The sequence below is a fragment of the Ambystoma mexicanum genome, chromosome 8, assembly GCF_040938575.1.
Source record: "Ambystoma mexicanum isolate Mex_15411 chromosome 8, UKY_AmexF1_1, whole genome shotgun sequence".
NCBI lineage: Eukaryota > Metazoa > Chordata > Amphibia > Caudata > Ambystomatidae > Ambystoma > Ambystoma mexicanum.
The window spans coordinates 53,680,807-53,700,526 of NC_090929.1; the positions used below are offsets into that span (position 1 = coordinate 53,680,807).

The following is a 19,720-nucleotide window of genomic DNA, read 5'->3' on the forward strand; positions in this document are numbered from 1 at the left end:
TCCTCACGCCCTTCTGCCGCCAGCCTCTCCACGCTGCCCTCAGCCGATCCTCGCTGCCATGAGCGGCTCTGGGCCAAGAGCCTCTCCCCGCTGCCATCAGCGGCTCTGGGCCGGCAGACTCTCCTCGCTGCCGGTGTGCAGTAATAAAATCGAATGTCGAATTACAAAAAATTCAAATTTTTAATTTTTTTTTAATATATTTTTTTGGGTTCCGCATGCAAAAGAAAAGGTCAAAACAAAAAAATGGGGGATTTAAGGGGGAAACCCCCCATTTCGAATAAAAAGAAATTCGACTTTTTTTTTCAACATTATTTTTTCGATTTCATGACTTTCGACATTATTGTATTCGATTTTATGACTATAAACCCTCGCTGCCATCAGCCGCTCTGGGCTGGCAGCCTCTCCTCGCCCTCAGCCGCTCTGGGCCGGCAGCCTCTCCTCTTTGCCATCAGCCCCTCTTGTATAGTAACCCCCCTCAACCTCACTGCCACAGGTAAAACTCATCTAGTAGCACTCCTCTCTGCCACCAACCACTCTCTATTTATTGTTTGCTTGTTAGGCTTTTATACAATAAGAATAAACTGTTTTCAAGCGCCCACAGGGCAGGAAGGGAAGAAGATACGTTACAACAATACAGCACAAAATTTAAGAGCAGAGGGGGGGGGGGAGGGAGGGAGATGAACCTACTATGCCTTGTGAGTATTCAGAACGTACAAGTGCAGAAGTCTGAGGTTAAGTGCTCGGGAGTCTGAGCCCGTAGAGCCATGGACAAAGTGCTAGAAATGCAGAGTGCTACACGGCATGGGCCGCGGGAGGTGCAAGTGCGAGTCTCCAGAGGGGATGGTGGGCAAATGAAAAGTGCTGTGGATAGACGGGAGCTGGGAGGAATTGGTGTGGGCAGTCAAGGCCCCGAAGATGCATAAGGGCCAAGGACACTGCTAATCCCACAGTTGATGAATCAGAGGAGGGAAGGAGGAGGAAAAGAGTAAAGTCTTAAGGAGCTTCCAGAGTTTGAGAAGATCCTGCTCAATGCACAGGGGGAGGCTATTCCGAAGGAGGGAGCTGACAGAGGAGAGTGAGCGACCCCCTGCCCTCTGTTTAGCAAAACGCTTTAAAGAGTTGGTGCCAGAGGAGCGAAGTGGTCTAGAGTGAGAGTATTTAGTGAGATAAAGTTGAATATAGTGTGGTCCCGGGCCCAGACAGCCTTGTGGATGATGCACAGGGATTTGAATTTAATCCGTGCAGCAACCGGGAGCCAGTGAAGACCTTTTAGTGCAGGAGAGATGCCGTCCTTGGGCTTAAGGCCAAAGATAATTCTTGTTGCCCTATTCTGGATAAACTGAAGGGGTCGCAGAGTGCAAGAAGGAAGATTCAGGAGGTGGCTGTTACAGTAGTCCAGTCTAGAGCGAACCAGGGCTTGAGTCACGTTGAGCCTGTGAGGGAAAATGAGAAAAGGAAGTATTCCTTTGAGAGGGAAGATCTGATGGTTGTACTTCTTGGTGTGTGAGGGACGAAGAAAAGAGGAGTTGAAGATGACTCCAAGGTTTCTGGCTTCACTTGAAGGTGGGGGTGGGGGAGAGGAGCCCAAGGAGGAAGGCCAAAGTGAAGTGAAGTGAAGGGAAGGAGGAGGGAGCAGGGTCCCAATGGGAAGGATCTCAGTTTTACAGGCGTTGAGACAGAGATCATTCTAGGCGCACCAGGACTGGATGGCAGATAGGCAGTTTGGGATGATGGAAGGTGCAAGAGGATCAGCAGGGAGTCTGAAGAAGAGCTGTGTCTCGCCTGGATAACACTGGAAGTTGGAGGAGAAAGAGGAGATGATGCATGCAAGGTAGATGTTAAAGAGCCAGGGGGAAGAGTATAGAGCCCGGAGGGACACCACAGGTGGAGATGGAAGTAGGAGAGGAGAAGGGGCCCAGGATGATTTGGGAAGAGCGATTAGTGAGGAAAGAGGACAGCCAATTCAGTGCCCGTTCTGAGATACCAAGTGTATTGTGGAGCTTTTGTACGAGGGTGGAATGGTTAACTGTGTCAAATGCAGAGGAGAGATTGAGAAGGATAAGAACAGCTGGGCAGTTGGATCCCAGAGATGCGAGCAGTTCTTCACGGGTGTTCAGAAGACCAGTTTCCATGCCTCTGTATGCTCGGAATCCAGATTGATGGTCGTGGAGGCCTCCAACCAGTTCAGTGTGAGAGTTAAGATGGGGCAAGGTCAGCTTCTCAAGTAGCTTCCCCAGGAAGGGGGTGATGGAGATAGGACTATAGCTGGCAAGGCAGTTATGGTCAGAGGATGTTTTTTGCAGGAGTGGGCACACAAGGGAGTGCTTGCCCAATAGACCTCCTCACTACCATAGCTAACCCAGTACAGCCGTCCAATTCACTGACACTGTTCACTCATTGTGCAGTTTACCTTAGCAGTCAGTCTGCTTCTCCAATATCTCCCCAGTTGCAACCACTTTGCTAATATAATTTACCTAAACCACTGTGCGCTTCTGTAGCACTATCCACCTACAGATACTTTTCTCTTGAGGCCCAACACCAGGCTCTCGTCCACAACTTCACACATTTATCATGATCTATGGTCTATGGCACTGCTTCTGTCACTTTGCACCTTTTTCTGTAATGAAGTGTCTGTGAGAGCATTAAAATACTTTGGGAGATGCCATTCAGCTGAGCTTCAAGATGGGACCGTTCTCAGCTTGTTTTTTTCTTTCTGCCTCTTCCAGCTTTACGTGTCTTCAGAGAGCAGATTCACTACACTGGCAGAGTTGGTCCATCACCACTCAACCGTCGCAGATGGACTCATTACCACTTTGCATTACCCAGCACCCAAACGCAACAAACCGACCATCTATGGAGTGTCCCCAAACTACGACAAGTGGGAGATGGAGCGGACAGACATTACCATGAAGCATAAGCTGGGAGGGGGGCAGTATGGAGAGGTGTATGAGGGAGTCTGGAAAAAGTACAACCTCACTGTGGCGGTGAAGACGTTGAAGGTAAGAGATGTGTCGGCATTCTTATTTTGCGAGCCCATATGAATGCCCTCCCATAATATGTAGTGAAAGCGTGATCATCCAGTGCCCTGCAATCTCCTTGTAGAAGTGAGAGGGAAGCAAAGGGCACGCATTGCTGTTTTATAGTTTTTTTCTTGCACATTGTTTCTTGATGTTTGTTGTGTGCAGAAGTTCCTTTGTTTCCCTTCATCACATCATTGTCCGGCTTCTTTATAGCCACTTGCCTTCGTTTTAATTTTACATGGGAGCCACTACCTGTGTTTCATTTGCTATTGGTATGGAAGGGAAGCAAGGTTTTCCTGTGAAGTGATGATTTTCTTTGGCGTGGTGAAGCTTTAGGTAAATGAGTGTGGTAAGTTTTTGGTCATTTATAGGACTGTTTTGGGGCTGACTTGATGTTGCTGCCTGCTTTAAGAACTAGGTGGGGTAGAGGACAAGCAATCAGTGATCAAATAGAACGATCAGTGTGATGTGAGCTCCAAGTGTTGAAGCTCAATGACTTAGCTAAAAAATCTGGCTGAGGGCATGGCCTGGCCTCGTTGGTTCCGCAGAGATGGTAAATTTGTTTAGAAGCTAGGAGGCCAGTTTGCGGGAGGTGCATAGACTGGAAGATTACAAAATCCTAGCATCTCAATTTTGTTTTAGGGAAGCCCACAGTCACAAGGCCAACTTAAATCTGATGTCCAAAAACTTTGCTTCATCACCTGGTGGCTGATGTATAATAAAAGATGGGGTGGTGCCGCATACTTTGTATCGTGGGGTTAAGGTTTCAAGCAAAGTTGTGGGTTTCAAGGATCTTTCATTGAACTTAAGATTCTGGGTACTGTGGCGGGTCAGAAGGACACAGAGACTGTGACAAAGAAAATGGCAGATCTTTCCCTATTGCTATGTGGGTGTTCCCTGTCTATGTAAATGACTAAGGTGCTTGTTGGTCATCAGGAAGCCATAGTCTGCTGTCCAAAAAACAAATACTAACTGACCCTGCCACTATTCTAACAAAATACGGTTAGGAGAATCTCTCTTCTCCCGATTTGTCTTTCCTCATCATGGTTTTGCTTAGTTCAACCTTCATGTTAGCAGGCTGATTTTAAATAGTCTCTGGTCACCTTGTATACAAGTTCTTGTAACTCTTTCACAAGTTCTTTGGGTTTTCCGTCTTTAGGGGTTATTTTCCAGGAATCCCTTTGTTCCACGCTGATATGCGTTTTGTACTTTTGTAACGTACACTTTCTTAGTTGGATATGCCTTCTTGGTAGTTAATAGTCCTTCTTCACATTTCAAGGTACAGGGTACTTTCCTCTTCCCAGTGTATTTGTGCCCCTGTCTAAATTACCTCTTTTCCAGCTTTAATAATCATTCCCTTTTTACATTATTACAGTTACGTTTCGTCTACTTTATATTCAATGTTTCGTCAATTTTGATGGCACAGGTTTCTTTTGTTTAACGATTCCCCGGCAGCCTCCCAGTTCGACCTGTTACATTGGAATCAATGGAATGTCTATCGGGCCTTCACTCGCTAGGGTTCTCTGTTTTCTCTTTTTTCTCTGACATCCTGCTCTCGGTCCTCTCTTTGGTCAACCAGGTAAAGCTGTGGGTAACCGGATGGCTCATTGACTTATCTGCACAGTGGTGTTGGCGTCGTTGGACGGGCACAATGCCCACCAAGAAGTCATAGTGATCTTGACATCACAGGATTTGTGTTCCCTTCTTATCGATTTCCCAGCATTTGGCTCTCTCCCTCAGACCAGTTCTGAAAGTCGTGGGCACCGCGGCTCTCCTTGGCTCCGCCTCTCTCGGGTAATAGGTTGTCAGGGGGCTTCCCCTGCCTGAGTATGCGTCTCTGCTTCGCCTCAGCATGTGCTCCCTTGGCAGTCTCTTCATCTCAGTTAAATGGTACTTTGTTTTTAAAGAGACAGATCCTTTTTCTTGTTCATAACCGTATGTTTTATCTTCAGACATTCTCTGGATTTTATATGGTTCTTCACCTCTGATAGTCCCATGTATGCCACCATGGGAAATTACTTGTGAATTTCCTCACAGGAACAGGAGTCTACGGGGGAGTCTCTCCCTATGAGGTCCCGCTTGTTCATACCCCTAGGGAGGGTCTTGTGAAGCAGGCTCACCTCCCTAGCCTCAAATGGGGAGGCACCCCCTTGGGGAGAACGGACAAATTACCTCGATTCATCACAGCATATAGATACCACCCTGCCTAAAACCCTCTGGGAGAATGCTGAGGTGGCTGGTGTGGGGTGTAGAGCCATGTGAAGTACAGCCATTTGATATTGTGGGCTGTGGTCAGGATTAGAAGTCTCCCCCCTCCATCTCTTTGCCATGGTTATAAGTGGAGGTTTTTGAGGGAAGGATATTTGGCCTGATACTTATCTCTTGGCTTCTCATTGCTTCATCAGAGTAATTGAACATAGTGTGTGATTCATAGTTGACCCACTGCTACTTGCATTCTCTTTGTAACAGGCCTGGAGTACATGTTGAGACTGGTGGGAAATGCTTGGGTTCTGGTGTTTGGTAGGGTAATCTGTTTTTTCCAGCAGGGGCACCAAGACACTGGCTGCTGAAGACAACTACAGAAAGTGCTGCATATAGGTGAACAAGGGTAGGCTAAAAAGGTATTTCGAGGGGATTGGGTCCTCCGACGTATTCCATATCTATGACATGTAATCACCACAGCTGTGCTGCTTCGGAAACTTTTTCGGCGTCTGCGTCCTGCGTCGATGACGTCGATGCGCCGTCGTCGAGGACCTCCTCAGACGTCCGACGTCATCCGATGTGATAAGTAGGACGCACGACGCCCATAGCCTCAGTTCCGTTTTTTCCGCGAACGTGTTGCTTTGTGTTTCTCGGTTCTAACGCCTCGACTCTTTGGAGTTCTGTTCTTCTCGGTTCTTCGAACCTGTTCGTTTGTGAAAATCCTTCTGAAGATGTCCACTTCGTCTTCGACCCCGCGTCCGGGTTTCAAGAAGAGCGGGGAGTGTGGGTCCAAGATGTCGGTGACGGACTCGCACGACGCCTGCCTCTGGTGCCTCGGGGAGGCCCACGACACGGATGACTGTATCGACTGCCAGTCGCTCACGTCCAAAGCCTTACGCGAACGTAAGAAGAAGTTGTCGGTAGGTCGGGTGTCCAAGCCCCGGAAGTCGAAGTCTGCGGGGCTTTCGACGGATGATTCGAGGGGTGACTCTCCGTGTCATCGTCGGAGGTCTCGTGGGTCTCCTTCTAGGAGTCGGTCTCGCCACTCCTCAGCCTCTTCGAGGCATTCTCGGAAGCGCCGACACCGGTCGTCTTCCAGGTCCTCTTCGGAGGGCTCTGCCCGGCATGTCGCTTACCCCTCCAGCCGTGCGACGCCGGAGGAATGGGCTTCCTTCGGGAAGAAGATGTTGGCGATTCTTGAGTCGCAGGGTACTCAGCCGTCCGCGCCCCGAGTGGGGTCGGTCGTGTGAGGTCGAGAGACGCCGCTCGCAAGAGTGGTCGGCACTAGTCACGGGAGAGGTCCCGTTCGGACAAGGGGACTCGTTCTCGACGTACCCGTTCCAGGTCCCGGTCCTCGACACGTTCGAGACCGTGTGCACCTGTGAGGTCTTCAAAGAAGGCATCGACGTCTGTGGCGTCGAGGGCGTCGACGGGCTTTCTCGAGGCTCTGGCTCCGAGGAAGTCGTCGATGCCGTCGACGCTCAGGTCGTCGAGGGACACGCTCGGGGCTCCGGCTTCGAGGGCTGTGTGGACGCCGCCGATTCTAGAGGCGCTGCATCTGACGTCGACGCCGATTTCCTCGACGTCGATCCTCTAGGCGCCGATGCCGGTTCTCTCGACGCTGGTGCCGATTCGCTCGACGCCATCGACGCCTTTCGTGTCGGAGGTACCCCAGGGCACGGGTGGACCCCCTAGAAAGGCTCTGGTTAAGAGCAAGCACTCTCGAGTGCCTTCTTTTTGCCACCTGGACTATATTTCAGAGGCGGATGAGGATTCTGATGGCCTGTTTCCTAGTCAGGTTCCGGATGACATTGTCTCGGGCCATAGTCAGTTTGACGAGTTGAGACAGTCACTGCATGATGCCAGTGGACTGGACACCTCTCCGGAGGTGGAGTTTTGTAGGCCTGAGCCTGGCTCTCATGCTGATTCCTCGTACCGGCGCCTTATGGCTAGGGTTTCTGAGTACTTGGGATGGTCTGCTCCCCCAGGGGAGTTTGTGCAGGATGATCTGACAAACATCCTTGATGTTGGTCCCCCAACTGACCCGGTTCTGCCGTTCCATATGGCTTTACAGAGAAGGGTGGCGGCGGCTTGGACTGCTCCGGAGAGTCTCCCGGCGGTGGGCAGATCCTTGTCGCGAAAATACCGTCCAGCCGGTGGCGACCCCTGCTACTTGACCAGGCACCCCACTCCGGAGAGTTTGGTGGTGCAGGCGGCCACGGCCCCGGCGAAGCAGGCGTCGTACCCTACCATCCCTCCTGATAGGGACGACAAACGTTTTGATGGCTGGGCGAAGAAAGTGTTTTCTTCTGGTGGTATGGCGCTTCAGGCGGCCAACTCCATTTGTGCCTTGTCACGTTTCACGCACACTCTGTAGAACTGTGTTGCGATAGCGGCTGAACATGTTCCCGAAGGGGATGAACGGGATGGTTTCCTTGCTATGGTCCAGGATGGTAAGGATGCCATGTGTGAGTCCGTTCAGTCGGGTTTGGACTTAGCTGAATGCGTCAGCAGGTCCATGGCGGCGAGCACCGTGATACGCAGGTTTGCGTGGTTGCGGAAGTCGGGGTTTGCGCCTGATGTGCAGTCCCGGCTCCTCAACATGCCCTTTGATGGTGAACACCTTTTTGGCAGCAAGGCTGACGAGAGCCTTGAGAGGTTGCAGACCTCAAAAGCTGCAGCAAAGTCGTTGGGCGCTGCAGTTCGCCAACCTCCGCCTTTTCGTCCTAGGGGACAGCAGTGGAGGGGTGGTTCCTTTCGTTATTACTCCTCCTTCAGTAAAGCGAGAGGAGCTGGCAGTCAAAGAGGCCATCGCAGGGGTACCAGAGGTGGACGACAGGCTACCCGTGGTGCCAAGGCCGCTCGGGCAGTTGCCTCTTTGCCCTCAGGTAACGCCGCAGCCGCTCCCACTCAGTCGTGAGGCCATGTCCCATGGTTCGCCGGTTGGGGGAAGGCTGGCGCAGCATCTTGTAGAGTGGCAAGCCATTACTTCAGATGTGTGGGTTCTGGAGATCATAACCCACGGCTACTGTCTTCCTTTTCGGCACAGGCCTCGCGACAATCCACCGGGGAACCTCTCTTTGCAGAGTCCGGATCCGCTCCTTGCGCAGGAAATTCAAGCCCTGCTGGAGAAAGGCGCCATAGAACTGGTGCCTGTAGCGGAGAGGAACAAGGGATGGTATTCCCCTTATTTTTTGGTTTCGAAGAAAGACGGGGGATTGAGACCCATCATGGACTTGCGCGGTTTGAACAAACTCCTCAGGAAGGGACAAGTTCAAGATGGTTACTCTCTCTCAAGTCCTCCAGGCCCTTCAGCTTCAGGACTGGTTGGTGTCACTCGACCTCAAGGATGCTTACTTCCATGTGCCGATCCATCCCAAGCACAAGAAGTACCTGAGGTTCGCGGTTGGCGACTCGCACTTTCAGTTTCGGGTCCTGCCGTTCGGATTGACCTCCGCCCCGAGGGTTTTCACCAAGCTCATGGTGGTGGTGGCAGCGCATCTCAGGCAAGGGGGGATTCACGTCTACCCCTACCTAGACGATTGGTTGGTCAGGGGGAGCTCTCCCGAGCAAGTCCTGGATCATCTATCGATCACCTGTCGCTCCCTTCACAGGCTGGGCTTCTCCCTCAATTTAAAGAAGTCCCATTTGACGCCAACACAGCGGCTCCAGTACATCGGAGCAGTGCTCGACACTTCCCTGGGGCAGTGTTTTCCTCCCCAGGTGAGGGCTCTTCACATTCAGCAGATGGTGCACAAGTTTCAGCATGCCCAGACGCTCCCAGCGTTCGAGTTCTTGAGGTTGCTCGGCCTCATGGCATCCTGCATCCTTCTGGTGCCAGAGGCTCGCCTGCGGATGAGATCTTTGCAGTGGGCACTCAAGACGCAATGGTCGCAGTCCTCCGGCAGGATGTCGGACTCGATTCAGGTGCCGTCCTCGGTCGCCCGGGACCTTCTGTGGTGGGCCGTCAAAGGCAACTTGATGAAGGGGGCTCCATTTTGGCTTCCCTGGCCGGAGGTGACGATCGTGACGGATGCATCCCTCACGGGATGGGGAGCTCATGCCAACGGGCTGACAGTCAGCGGTCGTTGGTCTCCGTCGGAGTCCAGACTCCATATCAATCTGTTGGATCTGAGGGCCGTCAGGCTAGCCCTGAAGGCTTTTCTGCCGTCTGTGCGAGGGAAGAATGTCCTGATCCTGACGGACAACACAGAGGCCATGCACAAAAAGGGGGGGGCAGGGTCACTTCCTCTGTGCAGAGAGGCGATGCAGCTCGAGTTCTGGGCCATCCAGCAGGAAGTTTCGATCTCGGCAGTTCATCTGGCCGGAGCCGAAAACGTGACGGCGGACGCTCTGAGCAGGCAGAGCGCGGTCTCTCACGAGTGGGAGTTGGCTCAGGAGATTCTCCTGGAGATCTTCGCCCTTTGGGGGACCCCTCAAGTGGATCTCTTCGCCTCCAGTGTCAACCGGAAGTGCGAAAGGTTTTGCTCGAGGGAATTTCCTCCAGAAGGAGCCTTAGGAGACGCGTTCGTGGTGGAGTGGTCATTCCCGCTGCTGTACGCGTTTCCTCCAGTCCCCGTCATCCCGCAAGTGCTGCGGAGGTTACGGAAGTTCGGTTCCCGGATGATCCTCATTGCCCCGGCGTGGGCTCGGAGGACGTGGTACCCGGACCTGGTTCTTAAGTTTCTTATGGGTGCTCCGTTTGAGCCTTTACATTCTTGCCCTTTGAGGCTGTTAACTCTGAAAACTGTGTTTTTAGTTGCGGTTACTTCCGCTCGCAGAGTGAGTTACAGGCACTTTCAGTTAAGCCTCCCTTCACTGTATTTCACAAGGACAGGGTTGTCCTTAGTGTTCGTCCTTCTTTTCTTCCGAAGGTAATGACGGAATTTCATTTGGCCCAGAAGGTTGTTCTTCCGGCATTCTATCCTCCTCCGCATCCTGGTAAGGAAGAGGAGAGACTCCATAGGCTTGATCCTAGGAGAGCTTTAAGCTTTTATGTTTCACGCATGTCCCGGGTCAGAGTGGATGATCAACTCTTTATTGGTTACGCTGGAAAGCGTTTGGGGCAAGCTGTGACGAAACAGACTTTGTCTCGCTGGATTATTTTGGCCATCTCGGAGTGCGACCGTTTGGCGCGTAAGGACCCACCGGCTGGCTTGCGGGCCCATTCTACCAGGGGTATGGCTGCGTCTACTGCTCTGCAGAGGGGTGTTCCTATTCGCAACATCTGTGATGCAGCCACCTGGGCTTCAGTACATACATTTGTACGTCACTATTCCCTTGATTCCATCCGAGCGCAGGATCTGGCCTTTGGCAAGGCGGTCCTTTGCTTTGCTATTTGATTGGCTGTTCTACATTTTGATTCTAAATTCTTTCCCTCCTCCTAGCTTTGGTACTGCTTTGGGAGTCTGTCATAGATATGGAATACGTCGGAGAACCCAATCCCCTCGAAGAACAAGTTACTTTCTTACCTGGTAACGTTCTTTCGATGGGATGGTCCGTCGACGTATTCCATATCGCTCCCGCCCTGCCTTCCCCGCTACAGAATTTCTTTTGCGATTGCAGCTTACCTTCCGCAAGGCTTTGTGTCTAACTGGCAGTTGACTTATGTCACACGTTCTGGTGGAAAAAACTACAACTGAGGCTATGGGCGTCGTGCGTCCTACTTATCACGTCGGACGTCGGAGGAGGTCCTCGACGACGGCGCATCGACGTCATCGATGCAAGACGCAGACGCCGAAAAAGTTTCCGAAGCAGCACAGCTGTGGTGATTACATGTCATAGATATGGAATACGTCGTCGGACCATCCCATCGAAAGAACGTTACCAGGTAAGAAAGTAACTTGTTCGTTGATGTTTTTAAAAGATCAGGTGAATATCAATACTATGGATGTCTGCGGCAGGGCATCCGTCACTTCTTTCATAGCAATACAATGGAATGGTAAAATGGCTGCCATTTTTGTGGTCTGAGATTATGGCATGGTAAATACTGTTTACAGTTAATCTGATGATTGACTAGTCAGATGGAAACTCAGTAATAAGGTTGTAGTCTGTAAAATATGCGATGGTCCTGGTCTAATGTCTTTTCGTTATTGAGGGTAGTGAAGCAATGAGTCTGTAATGGAGTCCTCGCTTGCCTGCGTTTTACAGATGGGTGGTAGTGTAAGGGGTAAATGTATGATGCTTCCGGGTGCCTCTGTCCCTGGGAGTCTCATAGACACCTGGGTGTGGTGTGTGATCCATGGTAGAGTCCACTCTTTTGAGGGATGGGACTGGGTGGGGGAGAGGGAGAGACTTTCCTGCTCATTTTTGAGGGAAAGTTGTGGTTACATGGAAAGATCATTGGTTTGTGATCCTTGCTGGTCCTCAGTCTTTGATTTTTCATGTGTTTGGTTGGTTGCAAAAAAGGTTTTGTTGGTTCAGTGTCCCCACTTTCTGTGATGTTTCTTGGGGTGGCGGCTGATTAGACATGGTGAGAAGAGGATATGTTTTTGGCAGGAGCCAGTAAGTGGATGGTGAGAATGGCGTGTCGTGTTTGGTAATCAGTCTGGTCCCTAAAATTCTCAAATGTAAGAGTTTGCTGGAATGAGAGGGTATCTAGAGTGTGATCTGTGATAGTCCCTCATTGTTTGATTTTTTTTTATTGGGGGGATTGGAATTGCTGGTTAGAGGAAAGGGCACATGGTGTTACTCCTGTCTCGCGTTGTCTTCAAACCACTCCAACTAAAGAGGCTGGAGGAACCCTACTATTCTTACAAACATCTCCAACCTCAACTCTGCGTTCCTCCTCTCTGAACATTGTGGTCAATATATTGATGGAGCATGCTACCCCTGCATCCATCAACTCTCCTGGCTCGATCAAAGACACCACAAAACTCATACCGTACTGTTGAACACGCCATATCCCTTGACTTGCCACCATGCTGCTTCAACCTTTGGCTTGTGGGTCAAATGGAAAAGCAAGTTTTGCCCCCACCTCAACAATAGACCAACTCGCAATGCAATTTTGATTGCCTCTATCCAGCTGAATAACATCACTTCAATTTGGCGATTCTCCCATGGGAACTCCTAGCACAGACTACTCCTCTCCCGAGGCTTTCTTTGCAGTAGCAGATTAGCCCCTACCCATGCCATAAAATAGGCAGATGCCATCACAAACTCAATCTGATTTTCTTCACTAAAATATGGTTCAGTCCTTATGCCCAGATGACAATGGATTACGGCATTGCCCCCCTCGCCCCCTGAGCTTTTATATCATGCATCCGTACCAAAAAGGAACAACATGTAACCGTGTTGACCCTGAACGGGGCCCTTAGGGGACCCTGACAACTATGGAAACGAGGCGGGTCACCACACACGATAGAGATGCCAGACACGAGGTTGTATTCCCAAAGCTAGGATTTTATTGCAAAGCAAAAGTCTCAGTTGGCCAACTCGGTCTCACGCCCCGTGACGTGCATCTCTAGACCTCGAGGGACGCAAGAGAGTGAATTACATACATCAGTTACATATATACAAAATGCATATCAAACAATCAGCTATGACATGTAGAACACCCCTCTTCATTGGGTTTCTTTGAACTTGGTGCGATGATGGACATCTCCGACCACTATGACACCTTCAAACATCTATTCTAGTAACAATTTGCTATTTGTGAGTGGGTAGGCATCTTTCAGTTATTGAATAGAACATGGCGCTTCTGTTCTTGGAAGCGAATTACATACAGAGGGAGGTGCATTCCAGACCTTGCTATCTATCAAGTGCTATTCGCGTCCTGGGAGCAGACATGCTCTTAGCGGGCTCAGCAAAGGGGGGCCGTTAGAAAAGCATAATCCAAGCCTTTAGCGGTATTATTCTAACATATTCTACCATATAACGAGACTGGCTGGCAGCTGTGAAATGATTAAATGCCCTGCGGCTCTGCTTCAAGGCTACATTAAGGAGGGAGCCGGGCATTCTTCCTGGCACTGCCTACGTATGTGTTTCAGCGAAACTCTTGTTATCCTCTCAGCCCTGTGGCCTTGTCCTTTTCATATACAGACAACAATGTTCCACAGTCGAGCAGTGCAAGCGGAAAATATACTGCAAAGCAATAGGAACAGAAAGCAATGAGCAATGGTTAGAAATCAAAATGGTGATTCTTGTTACATCAAAATGGCCGTTCATTGGAAAACTCGAAAACCTATATTCTGTCGTATCGTGCATGAGACGGTTGGCCCACGGCCACCAAATTGCGTTTGCAGTCTCAAATTAGATTTCTAGACTAACAAACCCTCCTTTGGCCGTATGCCAAACGTCTCATCTATTTATTGAAACCTCCCCTAGTGATGATGAATCTGAAGTACTTATGTCTGAGTCTCGCATGCTATCGTGGTCATCATTGTCTTCATTAATATCTATTGCCATCAACTCTTTCATTACTCGTCTCATTTGGGTCTGGGCTAGTTCGATCATGAGGTTGTTTTTTCTTCATCATTTGCATGCATCCTTCCATACATCCCTCAGTTACCTCTGCGCAAACTATGGGTAAACAATGTATACAACAACCACCCATTAGGAATATTCCGAACACCACTACTAATATTGAGATCAGCTTCCATCCCCAAGATCGTAGTATTCCCCAAAACCAAGATCCTATTTCCCAGCTCCCTTCTCCCGTGGGGAGTTCAGAGCTTAGAACGTGCATTTTCTTTATTGTTTCAAAGATCGTGGGGGAATAGTCATCGACATAAATGCAACATGCTGATCCCACTATTTTGCAAATTCCCCCACGATCAACCAGGATTACATCGAGAGCCATTCTATCTTGCAGCGTCATTAACCTGATTCCTCTTTCTTCCAAAGTCATGTTAAATAGTATATCTGTTGTTGTGTTTATTGTGTTCTTTAGGATTCTGGACAGTTTCCTTATATTATTGGAGTTCACTATCTGTCCTAAGAATGGAATGAATGATTTTGCTACATCAGTTGCTATTAGAACACCTCCGTCAGTCCTCCTGACTCTAGTTCTGGATAATCTGGCCATGACTGCTGTTTCCAAGAGAAATACTCCTGGGAACAATAGCCCGAGATAACATGTGCCTGCCCAGTTTCTGAGCAACCAAGGGTATGCTTTCTCTCCACATATAAAATAAACTGGGTCATCTACGTATACTGGTTCTATTTCCCATTTTAGTACCACTGTGTTCATACAACCAGTATATATTCCGACTGAAAAAATCCTTTCTTTTTTAGGCAAAAAGGGACAGTTCTTGGGCTATAATTCACTGTGTAAGATGGGGGAATCACATCTTTGTTCCCTTCTGTTCTTACACGAAACGTCATTAGATGTTTTTTCTGGTGTGGACAATCTATCTCGTCTATTTTGTTGTTATCTTTCATGTGCTTTTCCTTGTGGGCTCTGGGGCTATTACTTGTGCTTTATGGAAAATGGAACAACCCACAGGCTTCATTATTATCTCCTCAAACTCATTCATGTTGGTTCTGTCTAATTGACCCGTATTACTCTTATTCCACTTCCCATAGAACATTGCACCTAAAGATGCACTACATGCAGAACTTAATGGTAATGGCTGCACATACCACCCGATTCCTTTCCCAGCATGCTGTGGTAAATGGGCACATACCCAGCAGTTTGTTTTCTTCAGGATTGCATGTGTCATGTTCATTATCAGTAGTAAGGTCTTATTTGTAAAACCTTCCCTGTATTTTTCTTCCATTGGGGGTAGGGTATAAGTGATCACCTGAACCGGGCTTTCAGTAGTGGATATATTAATTATTGGTATAAACATTTCTAATGAGTGTATTGTTTCTACCCACCATAATATTAGGGTTGTCGATATTGGTGCTACCACGCTCATAAAGCACATTATTATCGTTGGTGTCAGCATACAATTTGTTTTACCATGCGTTTTTCTTAAACTTATAGTCTATGACTGACTCATTTTCAGCAGTGGTGGTGCAGGAGGAGGCTGGAACCGGTCCCGGCATGTTTCTCGTCGTCCTTCTTCTTCCGTATCAGTTTGTTGTGGATATCTCTCTTTGTCGCGTTTTCTCTGTCTATAAATTCAATGGATTTCTCACAATTCAGTTTTGCCTGTCATTTTTTTTTTTTTTTTTAGCCTGGATTCGATTATTCGTTTTTAGGCGAGATCACTTGTCCCTTCTTATACTGCTCAGAGGACCTTTGATCAGTTTTCACCTCAGTATCATGTGCGCCCAGCTTGTCCGCTCTGGTTCCGGACACATGTACTTTTATGATCGCACCGAGGAGCCGCGAGTCTTGAATTGTCCGACTTGCACAATTCTCACACTTCTCTCCTCTACACCCCTGGTTCCTTCTCCGTCCATGAGCTGAACCAGAGGTTTACATAAACACCAAAAGAAAAAGAATGCGGATCACTTTGTCTTCCGAGGCCGCAGGTTGTATCGCCTTGCTCCTGGTATCGTATGATCCGTGAACAGTGCCGGTGCACTTTCAGATTCAGGCTTGAAGTCAGCCTGTGGCACTTCTGTAGGTCCTGGTGTGCGCCGCGCCAATGATGCAGATTCGGTCTTTGGCGTGCTGGCAAGTGCTGGTGGGTGCAAAAGGGGTACACGATTTGGTTTTGCTGGTATCTGCAAGGCAGATTTCACGTCGGTCAGCAGTGATGTCGATTCTGCTGGGCAACGTTGGGGCACTCTTTGCCCTTCCCCCTCTTTGGCAATCGTCTCAGGCTTTGTTTTGAGTTTCACTTCACGTTTTGGCAGATCAGGTGGCTGCACACTGGCAACAGTTTCTTTAGTTTCTGCGACCGCTGTCTCTTTCCGGTCATCCGTGTCAGGCAAGACTTTCAGTGCAGTTGGAATCTTTTTGGCATGGGTGGCATGGATCCACGACTTCCTTCCATCCACCCGTATTGCCGTCTGCGTCGCCAAAAGTACTTGATGGGGCCCGCGCCACCTGGGTGCTAATGATGACTTTCTTTCGAAGTTCTTTAGCAGCACCCAGTCTCCTGGCTCCAGCGCGTGCCCCGGACCGGTATACCACACGGGTAATGCCTCCTGCACCTGCTGATGAATCAAACGCAATTTCTGCATTAAAAGGCCACAATAAGTACTAAGCACAGGATGTTCTATCTCACTGAGTCGTTTTGGCTCAGGTGCACACCATACATTTGCCGGCCTCCCCATTATGATCTTGTATGGGGAGAGCCCAGTTTTAGCCTGTACAGACGTACGCATGCATAATAGTGCTATTGGTAATGCATCCACCCAACTCAACTTGCTTCCCGCACAAATCTTGCTGATCTTTGATTTAAGAATCCCGTTGTGCCTCTCGACAAGACCGGCAGAACTCGGATGCCTTGAACTATGGAATCTTGTCACTCTGGAGACCTGCGCATATCTGTAACACCACTGCACCGACAAAATGTGGTCCATTATCGGACCATAGGATACGGGGCAAGCCAAATCTGGAAAAATACTCCTTCAACATTACTTTTGCCGTAGTCATCGCTGTGCAGTCTTTTTTAAAGGATATGCCTCCACCCACTTAGTGAATGCACAGATTACCACCAAGACGTATTTTAAGTTTTGGCACCTTTCCATATCTATGAAATCAAAATGAACTACCTCAAACGGCATGGAGGGCGGGCCAAAACTGCCTGTTGGTGTGTCTGTTCCCTTTCCTACATTTTGTTGTAAGCATGCGATACAGTTCTGCACCAACCTCTCTGCATTCTTTTTTTATGTTTGCATTCTGCCATACTGTAGAAAGGTGCTGTATCATTTTCTTGGCACAGATGTGCGTAGGGCTGTGGGCCATTGTGACCATTGCAGTCACATATGAATTTGGCAACATCCGGTTTCTAGTTCCCTTGTCCACCCAACAACCCTCCAAATCCAACTCAGCAGATCCCTCTGCCCATCCCTGTATTTCATCGGCCGTAGCCTTGGCCTGCATTTCTTTGACAGTCGCAACTTCATCTTTTATCATACAGGGTACTTCCTCTGTCTGAACCGTCATCATCTTGGTATTCAAATCAGTGGCAGTTTGTTTCGCAATCCTGTCTGCAAACGCGTTTCCCTCTTTTCATGTTACCTTTTTAGGTGCCTCGCATTTCACTATTGCTAGGCGCTTTGGAAACGTGAGTGCAGACAGCAATCGTACAATCAAAGGGCCACGTTGAATTCTGGCACCATGTGATGACAGAAACCCTCTCTCAGCCGAGAGTTGTCCAAAGTTATGAACCACTCCAAACGTGTACTGACTATCAGTATATACATTCACATTCAAATTTTCAGAAATCTCACAGGCTCTAGTTACTGCTATTATTTCCGCGGCTTGTGCTGAATTATAGGGGATTCTTTTACTTTCTACAACACTCTAGGGTAGTGATAGCGTATGCGGCAGTTATCGTGCCATCTGGTAATTTAAAACATGAGCCGTCACAAAATAACTCTCCATCCGGCTCTTTCTGTGGAATATCACTTAAATCAACTCTCCCCTTGGTTTCTTCCTCAGTGACCATTAAGCAATGTGGAGGGGGGGGGGTGTGATTCATTCTTCCCAATTTCTTTTATGGTTAATTAATGGCATTAATTCTGCAGGATTCAAAGCGCTACACCTCATAATTTGGATATGGGGCGCGAACAAGATAATCTCATATCTTGTCAATCTCGCAGAGGTGAGGGGTTGCGTATGTGTCCTATTTAATAGAACGTCTATGGCATGTGGCACCATCAGAATTAAAGTGTGCCCCAATACCATCCCTTCCGTTTGTTTCACTGACGCAGCAGCCGCGGCGACAGATCGCAAACATTGTGGTAGTGCGCGCACTACAGGGTCCAGCGCAGAAGAAAAATAGCTGCACGGCCTATTTCTTCCACCTTGTTCCTGTGTCAAATCCGCCAATGCACACCCTTCACTTTCACACACAAATAGTCTGAAAATGTTCTTATAGTTCGGCGTACCCAAAACTGGACCAGAGCATAATGCAGTTTTCAATCCATCAAATGCTCTGACATTCCTCATCCCACTGCAAAGGCATAACCGCATCTTTTCTAGTCAAATTAACTAATGGTTTCACAATCAATGCAAAATTACCAATCCATTGTCGGCAATATGAAGCCATGCCTATTATGGCTCTGACTCCTTTTTGTGTCTTTGGAATAGGCATACAAGAAATACTTTCTATGCGTTCTGGCGTTAGTCTTCTCCCTCCTTTCGAATAAAGTAGGTAGCCCAAGTAAACTACCTCCTTTCGATTATACTGAAATTTCTTCAAACTAGCTTTATGGCCATGTGCCGCTAGGTGTGACAGTAGTATACAGTGCTTTCTTTACAAATCTCCTATGTGTCTGCAGCTAGCAATTAATCGTCTATGTATTGCAAAAGTACACAACCCACAGGGAATTCCAGCATGTCTAATTGTTCTTTTAATGCTCTACTGTAAATACTTGGACTTTCCGTATAACCTTGCGGAATCCGTGTAAATGTAAATGATCGTCCTCCTAATGTGAACGCGAACAAGTATCTACTGTCCTTGTCCACTGGACTACTAAAGAATGCATTCTTCAAATCTATTACACTAAACTATTCTGCTGAAACAGGTATCATTGTCCATATTGTAGTGACGTCTGGCACTAGAGGAAATTGCGGATGTACTACTTTATACAATGCGCGTAGATCAATTATGAAACGGTATGGTACCTCATTACCTCCTTTTTTATAAACCGGAAGGATCGGGCTGTTACATGTACTGCCTATGATTTCCTCTATTACCCCTAATTTCACCAAATCAGTAACAATACTCTTCAATCCTTTCTCACCTTCAACCGAAATTCTGTATTGGGGTATTCGCAGTAGGGTAACACCTTCTTTTAAAATAATCTTTACTGGCTCTATCTTTAAACATCCCACATCGTTGTCATGCATTGCCCATATACAGGTTGGTACTTTGCTTAGTTCCCCTGGTAACGCTTCGGACATGAATTCTGACACAGGGGCATCGTGTGGCCATATCGTTAGAAACACTCCGTCTGCCGTGCAATGTATAACAGAACCTAGTTTTTTCAACAAATTTAATCCCAACAAATTTTCTCCACAATTTTCTGTTAGAAGGAATTTGGTCCATTCGCTCCTGGGTGTCCTCTATGCTGTCTCCTCTTACCAGACCCATTTCTGTTCTGTAGATGCGGGCATTGCGCTTGCCAATGTCCTTCCTCTTTACAATATGCACACTGATTTGGCCCCACTGTTTCCCCCATGCATATTTGAACTACTCCTTACTTGTGCGTTCCCTCGCCCTCTATTATGTCCTACTTGCTGCATTAATACCAGTGTTCTAATTAGACATTCCTTCAAGTCTGCCCCCACCTGTTTTAGCAACGATAATTAGTTCACCATCTCCTTCTGCCCCGGCGATGGTAACTGCCGTCGTTTTATTATGCGACCCCTTTTCCCCCTCTCCAGGTTTCCCGATATCCCAACTCCTATACGTAGGTGTAGTAAACAT

The 19,720-nt window shown here is 48.4% G+C and overlaps 1 protein-coding gene across 4 annotated transcripts in view; it reads left to right on the plus strand.

Annotated features, from left to right (window-relative positions):
* Positions 1-19,720, plus strand: part of ABL1 (ABL proto-oncogene 1, non-receptor tyrosine kinase) — a 783,695-nt gene that overhangs the window by 600,179 nt on the left and 163,796 nt on the right. For all 4 annotated transcript variants that reach the window (XM_069609270.1, XM_069609271.1, XM_069609272.1 and 1 more), the window contains exon 4: positions 2,727-2,999. In XM_069609270.1, coding sequence (XP_069465371.1) covers positions 2,727-2,999 — 273 coding nt within the window. The remainder of the gene's footprint in view (positions 1-2,726; positions 3,000-19,720) is intronic.